The following is a 14,880-nucleotide window of genomic DNA, read 5'->3' on the forward strand; positions in this document are numbered from 1 at the left end:
TAAATTCATTATTTTTTTTACTTTGACTCTTATAACTTTCAGAAAGACAATTTTAGAAAAAAAATACAATGATGATTTTAGGATTTTTAAACAAATATACCTTTTTACCTTTTAAATTCCTTCCTCTTCTTTCCTGACAATTTAAATCAATGTTCAAGTAAAATTTTTTTTTATTATTGTAAAGAATAATAAATCAATTTTAATTTAATTCTTCATTTTAGCTTCTGTTTTTTCGACGAAGAATATTTGTGAAATATTTCTTCAAACTTATTATGATTAAAATTCAAAAAAAAAAATTCTGGCAAATCTAGAACATCTGTAGAATCAAATTTAAATCTTATTTTAAAGTCTTTTGAATTTCTTTTAAAAATGTTGTTCTGGAAAATCTAGAAGAAATAATGATTTGTCTTTGTTAGAAATATAGCTTGGTCCAATTTGTTATATATTCTAACAAAGTGTAGATTGGATTTTAACCTATTTAAAACATGTCATCAAAATTCTAAAATTAATCTTAATCAGGAAAAATTACTAATGATGTTCCATAAATAATTTTTTAAATTTTTTCAAAAAGATTCAAATTAGCTAGTTTTTCTCTTCTTTTTTTCGGTTGAGTTTTGAATTTTAAAGAGTCGAAATTGAAGATAAACTATGTTTGAAAATTTAATTGTCATTTTTTTTCATGTTTTCTCCTCTTTTAAACCGTTCAATTAAGTGTAAATATCATTAATTATGAATAATAACAGAGTTAAAGGTAAATTGAGCAAATTGGCTATCCATCCATCCATTTTCTACCGCTTATTCCCTTTGGGGTCGCTGGAGCCATTCTCAGCTACAATCGGGCGGAAGGCGGGGTACACCCTGGACAAGTCGCCACCTCATCGCAGGGCCAACACAGATAGACAGACAACATTCACACTCACATTCACACACTAGGGCCAATTTAGTGTTGGCTATTTCTGGCAATTTATTTAAGTGTGTATCAAACTGGTAGCCCTTCGCATTAATCACTACCCAAGAAGTAGCTCTTGCTTTCAAAAATGTTGGTGACCCCTGCCCTAAATGATTACATGTTATAGTCAAAATATCAGAAACAGTTCAGAATGCAAACTATTAATACAATAACAGCATACCTTGATCACCTTGATAGACGCCAACTAGGCGTAAATACTCAAATTAACACTTTTATTTAATTACCAACAGAGTCTCCTATCGTCGACGCGTGCGTGGTCGATAAAAGCAAATAACAGCGTGGCCTCAAATTAGCGCCAAGTGAAAAACTATGGCAACAATAGCTGTGGCTGTAGGCAACCTACTGATGAACTAAAGGTTAACTCGTTATATGTAACGGGTTTGTCATTTCCATTTGAAACAAATATTGTCAAAAGTCCAATACATGGTTGGTTAAATATACCATGCATTGTCATTTCTGTATTATTTATTTCGCAAACTGCTTCTTTGCTATCACTTTTACCATCATATTTGTACATATCCTATTTGCTGATGTTGCTCTATTGTTGTTATTTTTGTCTCTCTGTCTTACCCCCCTCTTGTCCCCACAATTCCCCCCCTCTTGTCTTCCTTTTTTTCTCTTTCTATCCCCTCCTGCTCCGGCCCGGCTGCACCAAATGATAATATAAATACATTTAATAAAGTCAAATACAAATAAGGCAACAAGAGAAGTATCCTACACTTCTCTTTTGTAAAGTAAATCTGAACAGCCTATATGGGCATCTACATCAACTATATGATTTGCCTGAGAAGCTGGACAGGACAAAAAAATAAAAAATAAAATAAAAAAAATAAATACACCATGCATTAGTCATTGTGCTGCTGTACCGAATGAAGGCTTCTTTTTGTTCAAACATACCGCTGCACATGTAGGCTTTCTCCATGCCCCAGATGTATGAGCCACACAGGTCACATGACTGCATGATGTTCACCTGGTAGGTACTGAAGCGGTGATCTAGTGGACCGTCCGGCTGTGAAGAAACGAGAATGACTTCCTGTGCATTTATGTTCCGTTAATAAAGGGATTCTCAAATGTTTTCTGTTGCGCCGCTTCTACACTGCAAAAAGTGAAATCTAAGTAAGATGAAATATGTCAAATAAGGGTGATATTTGCTTATTTTCTGTCTGATAAGATAATTACTCTCACTAAGCAGATTTTATGTTTGAGTGTTTTACTTGTTTTAAGGGTTTTGGTCCTAAATGATCTCAGTAAGATATTACAGCTTGTTGCTGAGATGTTATGACCTATATTGAGTAAAACATGCTTGAAACTAGAATATCAACTGTTGCAAAGCTGAGTCATCAATAGGGATGATGTTTGATAAGGAATTATCGAGTTTGAGCCTATTATCGAATCCTCTTATCGAACCGATTCCTTATCGATTCTCTTATCGAGTCCAGATAGCTTGTTGTATATGGAAAAAAACACAATATTTCGTTTAACAAAAGCTCACTTTTATTATATAAGAAAACAATCTAATAAATAAATAAATATTGACTGTTACCCCCCTAAAAAAATAAAATAAAATAAATAAACATTGACTGTTGTTACCCAAAGTATATTAAGTGGGATTTTTCAGAAAAACAAATATATACAGTAACACAAAAACAACCTGTCTCTGTGATCACTATAGGAGTATAAATAATAATATAGTGTTAAATAAAATCAGTCCCTTGGGCACAAAACTGAAAATAATACAGCTCTCCAAAAAATGCAGTTCTGCTGCTATTTGACATAACTGTTTATGATGCTTTGACATTTTTGCACTGTAAAGAAAGAAAGAAAATTCTATGGAGAGAAAAGTTGTTTGTAAATGTGGTTACAATGCTAAAAAATGAAAAGTTAAAGCTAAAAAAAGAAATACACTTTATTGAGTTAACATTATTTCTTTATAGGGGGAAAGATGTTATGAGCTAGGGAATATAACAACTACACTACCCAGCATGCAACGGGAGTGACGAGCATGCGCGGTAGCCCCGAAAAGTGTTGTTGCATGTCGTCACCCGTGAAAGTAAACGTCAAGAACTCAGCCAACACGCCTCGTCTGCATTATTTATAATTAGACAGACAACACATATACAGTGTGATTTTGTTTTGTTTACAAGGAAAGAAAAAAAACAAAAGTTAAAAAAGGGAGATATGTTGTATATATATGTATGTGCTGCGGTTGCTTTAAGAACGTTGCGCCAGCTGCCGTAAAGGAGGTGCGTTGCTAGCCTGGTTGCTATGTTTCCGGTGGGTCGTAAAAGTGTTCTTCATGAGTTTGTACCCTGCTCAAATCTCTCAGTAAAGTTATTCATTGGATTATACCTTTTGTTTTGAACTTTATTACACCTTGGAGCGCTTTTTCCCGTCCATTGTTTTTCTGCTTTCGCTATCTGCGCCTAATGACTGAGCTACGTGACTGATTTATTGTGATGTCACACGGAGCATTTTTGGTCGGGACAGGATTCGTTCCGAGGGATTCGAATAAAGAACCAACTCTTTTCTTTACTATAGCGGTCTCGATAACGGGTACCGGTTCTCAAAAAGGGATTCGAGTCCGAGGACTCGGTTATTTTCTTATCGAACAACCGGGAAAACCTGTTTCGAGTATCATCCCTAGTCATCAACACTCACAAGTATAAAACTACATTTTTAAAGTAATAATTTCTTACTTTAAGCATGAAAAAAAAAATAATGATGCCGAGCGCATATAATTATGTCAAGATAATGGCACTAGCATTTACTTCATTTAAGAATATTTTTCAACATATTGAGCAAAAAGGTCTCTTTTTTTTGTACCAAGAAAAGTGCACTTGTTATTAGTGAGAATATACTTATTTTAAGCTATTTTTGGGTTCATTGAGGTTAGCTAATTTTACTTGTTTTGGAAAGTCTTGACAAGCCGAATTTTCTTGTTCTATTGGCAGATAATGTTGCTTAGTTCAAATGAAACACCTCTAATTTTTGTATTTTTTTTTCTTGTTTTAACACTGACTTTTTGCAGTGTAGGAAGAAGAAATCATTTTGTGCGCCCCCTGCGACTACTCTTTAAATAGTATCATTTGTCTATGAAGGAAACAAAAAAGAAAGAAATATAGATCAACTTACAGAGAATAATTTTAATCGTTTTTTAGTCTGTAATAGAAAAAATGTAAACTGCATAATTTTTTCTAAAATAAAAAAATATGTACTCTTTAAACTGAAGACAATTAATAAACAATACAGTTAAATTGATGAGCAATATTAACTCAGGTGCACAATTTATGAAACACTTGAACCTACTAAACTTTTTTTTTTAGGGCGCAATAGTCAAATGAATAGCTACAATGGGCACGTTCTGTAGTGACAGCTTCTCGAAGCATGATACTACGTGAGACTGATTGATTGATTGATTGAGACTTTTATTAGTAGGTTGCACAGTGAAGTACATATTCCGTACAATTGGCCACTAAATGGTAACACCCCAATAAGTTTTTCAACTTGTTTAAGTCGGGGTCTAATAAAGCATGTTCCCCTAAATGGCGTGTTTAGTCGGTGGCCAGAATCTGATAGGCCACCCAAATCAGAGGCACCATGCTCCCCCCATCCCTATCTGAGAAGAACTGCGTTAATAAGAAAGATATTCTAGTTGGTCAGCTTACACATTTGTCCTTTTTCCTTCTCTTCTTGGTCGTCTTGGAAGCCTGCAAAAAGATGGAAGTAGCCAGAAGTGTTAATTCTTCTCTCCAGAGCGTGAAATTGACAAAGGGCCATATTTTCCTGTTTGCACCCGAGTGTTTTTCTTAACTTAAAGTTACGCACATTTTTCGTATTCACACGGCCAACTCGCGTGTGAACGAAGGCGGGCTCATGTGATTCATTTAACTAAAGGAGGCGGACTTTGCCTTTTTTGTCCAAATGAAAATCAAAACACCTAACACTGTCATTGAAATGCATGGTAAAAAAGACCATTTATATTTTAAAAGGCCGTATCAATCCAGGTCACCCTAGTTAATAGCTATTGTGCTCAAGTTAGACTTTTCTAATCTGCGCAAGGACAAAAACTTCTTGTCTGAGGGGTGGCCTCAGCCGCAGATATTATCTTTATTTTAGCCCGCTAACAGCCAAGGACTTCAAGGACCTCAACGAAGATAAGATGACAACACGCAGATGAAGCGGGGACAAGGCGAAATCACAAGGCCCCCAACACATTCCGTCACATATTGTGCGTCCTGGACCTGCTTTGCATAATATACTGTATGTGACCACTCCTTTTAGAGGCGGCCTTAGTGTTGTTGACTGTGGAACTCCTGAATAAATAGAGGGACGCAGGAGCTGAACCTTAGAGCGTAGGGCGAGACTGTGACTAGTGTGCAGCTCCATGCGTTCTCCTCATGAGCTAAATTGAACTCTGTCTCTGCATGATTCCTTGCTTCTTCTCTGATTAATAGATGTCATCAGTGTTTGAACCTGACACACCCTCAGTGTGACCTGTATGGCTGTTGACCAAGTATGCAAAGGCAGTGCCTTTAAGGTTTATTGGCGCTCTATATTTCTCCCTACGTCCGTGTACCACTCCGTACATCGGCGTTTTAAAAAGTCATAAATTTTACTTTTTGAAACAGATACCGATAATTTCCGATATCACATTTTAAAACATTTATCGGCCGATAATATCGGCAGTCCGATATTATCGGACATCGCTAAAGAATACGTTAAAAGCCAGATTTGACTGGGAGCAGCCACATTTAAGTCTTGCTCCACCCAAAGTGCGCATCTTGGAATAGGAGGCGGAGCTTTCCCCTCTTATGTGCATGGGAAAATAGGGCTCAACAATTACCTTGACCGGCTCCGGATCCAACCGCTTCATTTCCCCCCGGATGAAGCCGTCCAGCATAGACTGGAACAAGTTGACCACTAGCGAGACTTCGTTCTTCTGCTTGGGGCCGGCTAGAGAGGTGACTTTGTTCTGGTAGCCTTTCATCAGGTCTTTGTAGCCGATTTGAGGCTTCTGTAAAGTGCATAGTTAGTGTTTTTAACGGGGGTGAAACACAAAAGTAAACAACGTGTGCAACCGTGCCCTGACCTGCACAGAGAACATGCCTTTGATAGTCTCTCTGAACTGCATGGTGGCTGTTAGGAAGATGTCTTCTGTTTGCGACAGCTCTTTTATTCGTGTTCGCAAGTCGTTCACCTGGAAGGTAAAATGATTCAATTAAAAAAAAACAAAAAAAAAAAAACAGGGCCAATTTAACAATATGTTTGTTATTGTGGTTTGTACTTAATATTGTGGCCAGTGATTCGCATTCAATATAAATAGCAGCACTCATTTGCAGGGCGTACCAGGCATCCGATAGAGAGGGAGCCTTTATTGTACAATTGCGTTTTGCTGTCATTTAGTTCCTTAATTCCTTAAACTGTATAACATATTCTCTAATGTACATCTCTGTAGAAATGAGGGTTAAAGTTCACACTCAGTGTTCTTTTTTTTAATCATTAATGTACTATGAGACATTTCAATTTACAAAGGGCTATGAAAGCATAAAAAATAATTTCAATACCTATAATTTTTAAAATTGGAATTAAAACAATTAGTTCCTAGTTAAAACCAATATATTTTACTAAGTTGAATGATATGTATTATACTACATATTGTATAATATTTTAAATCAAGTATCTCCTTTTATTTGTCAAAAATAATATCTCTATACATACAGTCGTGCTCATAAGTTGACATATCCTGGGAAAATGTATGATTTCTTGGCCATTCAGAGAATATGAATGATAACACAAAAACCTTTCTTCCACTCATGCTTAATGGTTGTGTGAAGCTATTTATTGGCAAACAACTGTGTTTACTCTTTATAAATCAAAATGACAAAAGAAAGTACCCAAATGACCCTGATCAAAAGTTTACATACCCCAGTGACTTTGATCTGATAACATGCATAAAAGTTGACACAAACAGGTTTGAATGGCTAATCAAGGTTCCAATCCTCACCTGTGACCTGTTTGTTTGTAATTAATGTGTGTGTATAAAAGGTCAGTGAGGTTCTGGGCTTCTGACAGACCCTTGCATCTTTCATCCAGTGCTGCACACGTGTTACTGGATTCTGAGTCATGGGGAAGGCAAAAGAATTGTCAAAGGATCTGCGAGAAAAGGTAATTGAACTGCATAAAACAGAAAAGGGGTATAAAAAGATATCCAAGGAATTGAGAATGCCAAACAGCAGTGTTCGAACGCTGATTAAGAAGTGGAAAATGAGGGATTCAGGTAGACCAGCAAAGATTTCAGCCACAACTGCCAGGAAAATTTGTTCGAGATGCAAAGAAAAATCCACAAATAACTTCAGCTGAAATACAGGACTCTCTGAAAAATGTGGGTGTGGCTGTTTCAAGATGCACAATAAGGAGGCACTTGAAGAAAAATGGGCTGCATGGTCGAGTCGCTAGAAGAAAGCCATTTCTGCGCAAATGTCACAAAGTATCCCGCTTACATTACGCCAAACAGCACAGAGACAAGCCTCAAAACTTCTGGAACAAAGTAATTTGGAGCGATGGCTTTCTTCTGGCCACTCGACCATGCAGCCCATTTTTCTTCAAGTGCCTCCTTATTGTGCATCTTGGAACAGCCACACCACAATTTTTCAGAGAGTCCTGTATTTCAGCTGAAGTTATTTGTGGATTTTTCTTTGCATCTCGAACAAATTTTCCTGGCAGTTGTGGCTGAAATCTTCGCTGGTCTACCTGAATCCCTCATTTTCCACTTCTTAATCAGCGTTCGAACACTGCTGATTGGCATTCTCAATTCCTTGGATTATCTTTTTATACCCCTTTCCTGTTTTATGCAATTCAATTACCTTTTCTCGCAGATCCTTTGACAATTCTTTTGCCTTCCCCATGACTCAGAATCCAGAAACATGTGTGCAGCACTGGATGAAAGATGCAAGGGTCTGTCAGAAGCCCAGAAACTCACTGACCTTTTATACACACACATTAATTACAAACAAACAGGTCACAGGTGAGGATTGGAACCTTGATTAGCCATTCAAACCTGTTTGTGTCAACTTGTGTGCATGTTATCAGATCAAAGTCACTGGGGTATGTCAACTTTTGATCAGGGTCATTTGGGTATTTTCTTTTGTCATTTTGTTTTAAAAAGAGTAAACACAGTTGTTTGCCAATATAAGCATGAGTGGAAGAAAGGTTTTTGTGTTGTTTATATTCTCTGAAGAATGGCCAAGAAATCATAAATTATCCAAGGGTATGTAAACTTATGAGCACGACTGTACATCGTACAACATTTCAATTATACATACATGATTTTTTTTTTAAATGTATAACATTATTTTAAAATTGTATAATACTAGTAGATTGTAATATGTTACCAGTATTGTATCATGACTGAAACCATGATAATATAAAACAAATCATGATTTAAAACATGAATCATCATTAATTTGGTACCAGGTTATAGAGTAAAGGTAAGTGGCACCACATGGTTTTTTTTCTCGATAGGGATTGGAATTGCTATAGTATGATTTTATTGTTATAATTTTATTGCATGATTTTTGTATCCCTTTAATTTAGGTAGCCAGGGACTGCAGATGGAAATGAGCTATTTAGCTATAATCTGGTACAGAACATATCTGTCTTTGAGCTTAATGTTTCTGCGCATTGTCCCTTCAAATAAAGACTCAACTAAACTAAAAAAATTAGTTTTTTGGAGGTGAAGCTTTTAAATATACCTGGCGATTAACAAAGGCATTGCATTTACTGAATGGCAATGTACCATAACAGCATGAACTTGTACTCCATCTCAAATCTCTTATAGCAGGTACATTTAGTTGGCCAGAATATGCAGTATCTCCCCCCCACACCCATCATTATTCGCTCACTTGGTTGCCAAGAAACTCGTCCAGGTTGCGTAGCTCTTTGGGGTTGGTGATCTCGCGCTCCAGAGAGGCGTTCCACTGCTGGCCCCGAGTGGCCCGGCTGATTTTGATGGTGGGGTTGCGTTCGATCCGGGCGGAGTGCTGGTCTGGCAAGTGGTAGGTCTGAGGCGTATACCTGGGCAGGGTCACTGAAGGTGGAGGACAGGAGACAACAGTCATATGAAACGACCACCAGAGGGCAGCAATAAAAACAATATTCTGACTCCAGCAGACCAGAAAACGTTTATTTTGTGTTTATTAGTAAAGATATGAACAACAGAAGTTAACCTTTGAAGAAATGATACCTACCAGCTTTATCCTCGGACGGTGTCTCACTGATGGCGGTTATTTTAGTTGGTCGCTTTCGCAAGAATCTACTAAGAAACCAAATTCTGCAGCAGATACAATCACCACTTAACGCCATGTAAAAGGTAATGTATTCTGTTAGTCGAGTTGTTTTGTTTACTTATCGGGTGTAGTGAGATGTGATTGGTTGGATCTTCGGAGGGTGGACTCATCATTAGAGCGGCTAGTGGGAAGGCTGTACCTAGATCCGTCTGGCTCCGAAGGGATCTAGAGCAGAGGAAGACGAGTCAAATAAAGAACATATATTAGTTTTCCTTTTCTGCACCTGTTGGTAGCCAAGCTCATTACCCACGGGCCTCCCACCACCAGACCACCTCAACAATTTCACCATCATGCAAAACTGCTTTGACCACCATGCACACACATCAGTGGAACAATCATCATTCTACAGTTGATTTAAACACCTAATAATACTAGCAAAATATAAAAGCACTACAGTTAAGTGCTTTTATTATAAATATAATATATATTATTATACTTTGGATGACACTCACCACAATATGATCACATAATGAGAATGTATTATGGTTAATATCCATCCCTCTTCAACCGCTTGTCCCTTAATATATATAATTAAAAACATATTTGTTTAAATTAAGTTAAAGTTAAAGTACCAATGATTGTCAAACACACACTAGGTGTGGCGAAATTATTCTCTGCATTTGACCCATCACTCTTGACCACCCCCTGGGAGGTGAGGGGAGCAGTGAGCAGCAGCGGTGCCACGCCTGGGAATCATTTTTGGTGATTTAACCCCCAATTCCAACCCTTGATGCTGAGTGCCAAGCAGGGAGGTAATGGCTCCCATTTTTATAGTCTTTGGTATGACTCAACCGGGGTTTGAACTCACAACCTACCCATCTCAGGGCGGGCACTCTAACCACTAGGCCACTGAGTAGGGTAGCAGGAAAAAAAGTAAAAAGTATAAAAGTTGAAAAAGTAATTTGTATGCAGTTTCAAAATTCATTAATATTAAAATGCCATCCAGCCATCCATTTTCTACCGCTTGTCCCTCAACAAGGAAAATCCCAAAGAACATGCATTGACATACACATAAAATAGTTCAAGCTGTAAACTGCAAAAACTGAAATCTAAGTAAGATGAAATATGTCAAATAAGGGTGATATTTGCTTATTTTCTGTCTGATAAGATAATTCTTCTCACTAAGCAGATTTTATGTTAGAGTGTTTTACTTGTTTTAAGGGTTTTGGTCCTAAATGATCTCAGTAAGATATTACAGCTTGTTGCTGAGATTTGATGAGCTATATTGAGTAAAACATGCTTGAAACTAGAATATCAACTGTTGCAAAGCTGTGTCATCAACACTCACAAGTAGAAAACTACTTTTTGAAAGTAATCATTTCTTACTCCAAGCATGGAAAAAAAAATCATGACTTTGACACAATTGTGTCTCATAATTAAAACAGATGACAGCCAAATGGACTTTGCTGTTTTATTTTCAATGAAACAATAGAAAACACGTACTCATATAGTAGTACAGTTGGCACAGTACAGTAAACTGACAGTTAATATTTAAACATTTAACATTTCTAACAATTTTGAACAGAAATAGTTCATGCACATTCAGATAAATTCTTCAAAATTACAATAAAACATTTTTTGGCTGGGGTTCCGGGCTGTATTTATGCACACTAATTGACTGAAAGAGCACGCACTTGGCGCGATGATGTCATGTTATCCATGGAAAAATGCATTTGTAGACAACATGATTTGCCTGAGCGGCTAGGAGACCCCGAGAGTAACAAGCGCTTGCCTTGTTGCCTTTCCATTAAGAACAATACATTTGTTTTTAGTATAAGTAAATGTAATGCCGAGCGCATATCATTATGTCAAGATAATGGCACTAGCATTTACTTCATTTAAGAATATTTTTCAACATTTTGAGCAAAAAGGTCTTTTTTTTTTCTACCAAGAAAAAAAAGTGCACTTGTTATTAGTGAGAATATACTTATTTTAAGGTATTTTTGGGTTCATTGAAGTTAGCTAATTTTACTTGTTTTGGAAAGTCTTGACGAGTCAAATTTTCTTGTTCTATTGGCAGATAATTTTGCTTAGTTCAGATAAAATATCCCTCATTTTTGTATTTTTTTTTCTTGTTTTTGAACACTGACTTTTTGCAGTGTGCATTTATTAGTCTTCTGGAAACTCTGGATTTGCAACAAAATCTGCATTATTTTGTCCTATTAAGATCATCAACATTATTTAGCAGAGGTCACATAAAATAAAGCATAAAACAAGAAAGTTTTGTTGAGAAATAAAGAACGAGCACAAGCTTCAGAGACTGACATATATTTTGTTGTTTTGCTTTTAAAACAACACCAGCTTCTTATGCTGTCGCAGACTGCAAAGCACAACAAGTCAACCACAGCAATGCAAAGTTGTCAGCAGCACGTACACATGCAAGACATGCATGGAGAGCCGCGTCGGCCGGGGACTGAAGGGTCGGCCAAAGTGTCGCCCCTCGGTCTGTACCTTGACCTGAGATTTGAGGCCGCGGACATCCACGCTACTGGCCGAGGTCTTCCGTTTGGACCCGAGGGGGCTCATGGGCGGCAACGGAAAGCTCCAGTACTCGCTCTCCTTGGAGCCGCCAAAGTTAACCATCAAACCGCTGCGGGCGTAGGCTAAGCGCCGCTTACGTCTGGGATGCTTGCGCATGCGTACCCTGACCTGACGGGGGCCAGGAAAGGTGATGAAGCACAACCCTGGTGTGCTAGCGTGATGTACATGAGGAGCCTCATGAGGAAAGTTACAGTGGTGCTTTGGGAAGTTGTTACCTCACTTGCAGACGGCGAGCTGTCGGATCCAGACGAGCTGAGCCTGGACAGTTCATCAGCTGACATGGACTTCCCCTTTTGCCTGTAACGGAGGGTAAAATGACTATAGAGCAGGGGTCACCAACCTTTTTGAAACCAAGAGCTACTTCTTGGGTAGTGATTAATGCGAAGGGCTACCAGTTTGATACACACTTCAATAAATTGCCAGAAATAGCCAATTTGCTCAATTTACCTTTAACTCTATGTTATTATTAATAATTAATGATATTTACACTTAATTGAACGGTTTAAAAGAGGAGAAAACACGAAAAAAATGACAATTACATTTTGAAACATAGTTTATCTTCAATTTCGACTCTTTAAAATTCAAAATTCAACCAAAAAAAAGAAGAGAAAAACTTAAAAAAATAATTTATGGAACATCATTAGTAATTTTTCCTGATTAAGATTCATTTTAGAATTTTGATGACATGTTTTAAATAGGTTAAAATCCAATCTACACTTTGTTAGAATATATAACAAATTGGACCAAGCTATATTTCTAACAAAGACAAATCATTATTTCTTCTAGATTTTCCAGAACAAAAATTTGAAAAGAAATTCAAAAGACTTTGAAATAAGATTTAAATTTGATTCTACAGATTTTCTAGATTTGCCGGAATAATTTTTTGGAATTTTAATCATAGTAAGTTTGAAGAAATATTTCACAAATATTCTTCGTCGAAAAAACAGAAGCTAAAATGAAGAATTAAATTAAAATGTATTTATTATTCTTTACAATCAAAAAAATAAATTTACTTGAACATTGATTTAAATTGTCAGGAAAGAAGAGGAAAGAGTTTAAAAGGTAAAAATGTATATGTGTTTAAAAATCCTAAAATCATTTTTAAGGTTGTATTTTTTCTCTAAAATTGTCTTTCTGAAAGTTATAAGAAGCAAAGTAAAAAAATTAATGAAATTATTTAAACAAGTGAAGACCAAGTCTTTAAAATATTTTCTTGGATTTTCAAATTCTATTTGAGTTTTGTCTCTCTTAGAATTAAAAATGTCGGGCAAAGCGAGACCAGCTTGCTAGTAAATAAATACAATTTAAAAAATAGAGGCAGTTCACTGGTAAGTGCTGCTATTTGAGCTATTTTTAGAACAGGCCAGCGGGCTACTCATCTGGTCCTTACGGGCTACCTGGTGCCCGCGGGCACCGCGTTGGTGACCCCTGCTATAGAGTGATGCAGGATGAAGGAAACAAAAACGAGCAATCCGACACTTACTGAAAGCTATCTTTACGTTTGTCTTGCTGCCTGTGCACCTCTGGACTTGACTCCTCGCTCGTTCTCCCCCGCCACTTCTCGTGCTTCTCCTTAAAGGCGCGCCCGTCTTTGTAGCGTTGCAGGGAGCTGCTCTTCGGGGACCCGGCGCCGCTGTCATCGCTACCCGTTTTGGAGTCCAAAGGAACGGAGAGGGGTCTGCCGAGGTTTGGCGGAGATCCCCGACCCTCCCGCCTCTTGTTGCCCTTTGGTGCCGACTCACCGTTGACCGGGTCCGTCTGCTTGCTTCTGTTGGGGCTGAGGTCCACTTTGCATTGCCGTCGCAGCTCTTTTTTCGACGAGCTAATGTAACAAATGTAGAAACAAAAACAAGTGATTAACCCACTTAAACACAATATGACTCTATATTAACATGCTCTAAGCTAAGTATAGCGATTTTTAACTCATACTACAAAAAGGACACGGCATTAATTGGAATCAAATGTGGACAGGCTGTTTGCTAAATGTGAAGACTCATTATACATAACATCTTTGATAAGGATTTAGAGTACATGAGAAATTGAAAAAAATGCACTATCAGGGTTTCCCGCACATTCATTTATTTGTGGCGGCCCGCCACGAAAGAATTACGTCCGCCACAAATAAAAAATAAAAATAAAAAAATAAAAAAAAATTAAAATTTTTTTTTTTTTTTTTTTGTCCTCTCCAGCTTCTCAGGCAAATCATATAGTTGATGTAGATGCCCATGTCGGCTGTTCAGATTTACTTTACAAAAGAGAAGTGTAAGATACTTCTCTTGTTGCCTTATTTGTATTTGACTTTATTAAATGTATTTATATTAGAAACACAACATGTGTATATAACAAAGGGTGCAAAGTCTGCAGGCAGTAGGAAACACATGGTTAAGTGTAGGGAGTAAAACTGATGGCAGTCTAAAGTTCAAGATTTTTGGAGCTCTTTGTTCAGTGGATCAGATGTTTGATGAAGCTCTGTGTCTATCTACCACCACTACTGTTTTCTGTTTATTTGTTACTGACTGTGGCAGGACACCTCTGCCTCTGTTTCACTTTATGTTGCTGGTAAATAATATGGTTGTAGTAGTAGGCTAAAGTTAAATTATTTAGTATGCACTAATTAAAGGGGCAGAGCTTTATGAGACATTTTAGCTTTTATATTTTTTGTAAGAACCACAATTAATAAATATATTTCAGTGAATAACTTATTGTTCAAATCTGTATATAAATATGTACATAAAGTGTTGTAATTATATTGTAAAATGGATGGATGGATGGACGTTTAAAACAAAACTGTTATTATTAATTAGTAAGTACCGTATACATTTTTTGAGCCCTTTTAGAGAAAATCATATCATTGTAGTAAATTATGCAGATTACTCGATGATGTCATGGTGACCACGCCCCCACCGCCACAGGTATCTTGGCAGTTTATGGGAAACGCTGTACATATTGTACATTGTTTTCTGCATGTAAAATTGTAAATATTACCTCTGTCAGAATATATGATATGCGTAATGGCCTGGGTTT

General features: G+C 37.1%; 1 protein-coding gene across 2 annotated transcripts in view; it reads right to left on the bottom strand.

The window, feature by feature from the left end:
* The window catches only part of myo9b (myosin IXb), a 98,029-nt gene that overhangs the window by 19,937 nt on the left and 63,212 nt on the right, over positions 1 to 14,880 (bottom strand). For both annotated transcript variants that reach the window (XM_062023824.1, XM_062023823.1), the window contains exons 24-33: positions 13,340 to 13,678; positions 12,072 to 12,153; positions 11,767 to 11,964; positions 9,374 to 9,480; positions 9,217 to 9,299; positions 8,872 to 9,056; positions 6,060 to 6,167; positions 5,814 to 5,984; positions 4,636 to 4,677; positions 1,868 to 1,979 (exon numbers count right to left, since the gene is read on the bottom strand). In XM_062023824.1, coding sequence (XP_061879808.1) covers positions 1,868 to 1,979; positions 4,636 to 4,677; positions 5,814 to 5,984; positions 6,060 to 6,167; positions 8,872 to 9,056; positions 9,217 to 9,299; positions 9,374 to 9,480; positions 11,767 to 11,964; positions 12,072 to 12,153; positions 13,340 to 13,678 — 1,427 coding nt within the window. The remainder of the gene's footprint in view (positions 1 to 1,867; positions 1,980 to 4,635; positions 4,678 to 5,813; positions 5,985 to 6,059; positions 6,168 to 8,871; positions 9,057 to 9,216; positions 9,300 to 9,373; positions 9,481 to 11,766; positions 11,965 to 12,071; positions 12,154 to 13,339; positions 13,679 to 14,880) is intronic.

Source organism: Entelurus aequoreus, linkage group LG16, assembly GCF_033978785.1.
Source record: "Entelurus aequoreus isolate RoL-2023_Sb linkage group LG16, RoL_Eaeq_v1.1, whole genome shotgun sequence".
Lineage (NCBI taxonomy): Eukaryota > Metazoa > Chordata > Actinopteri > Syngnathiformes > Syngnathidae > Entelurus > Entelurus aequoreus.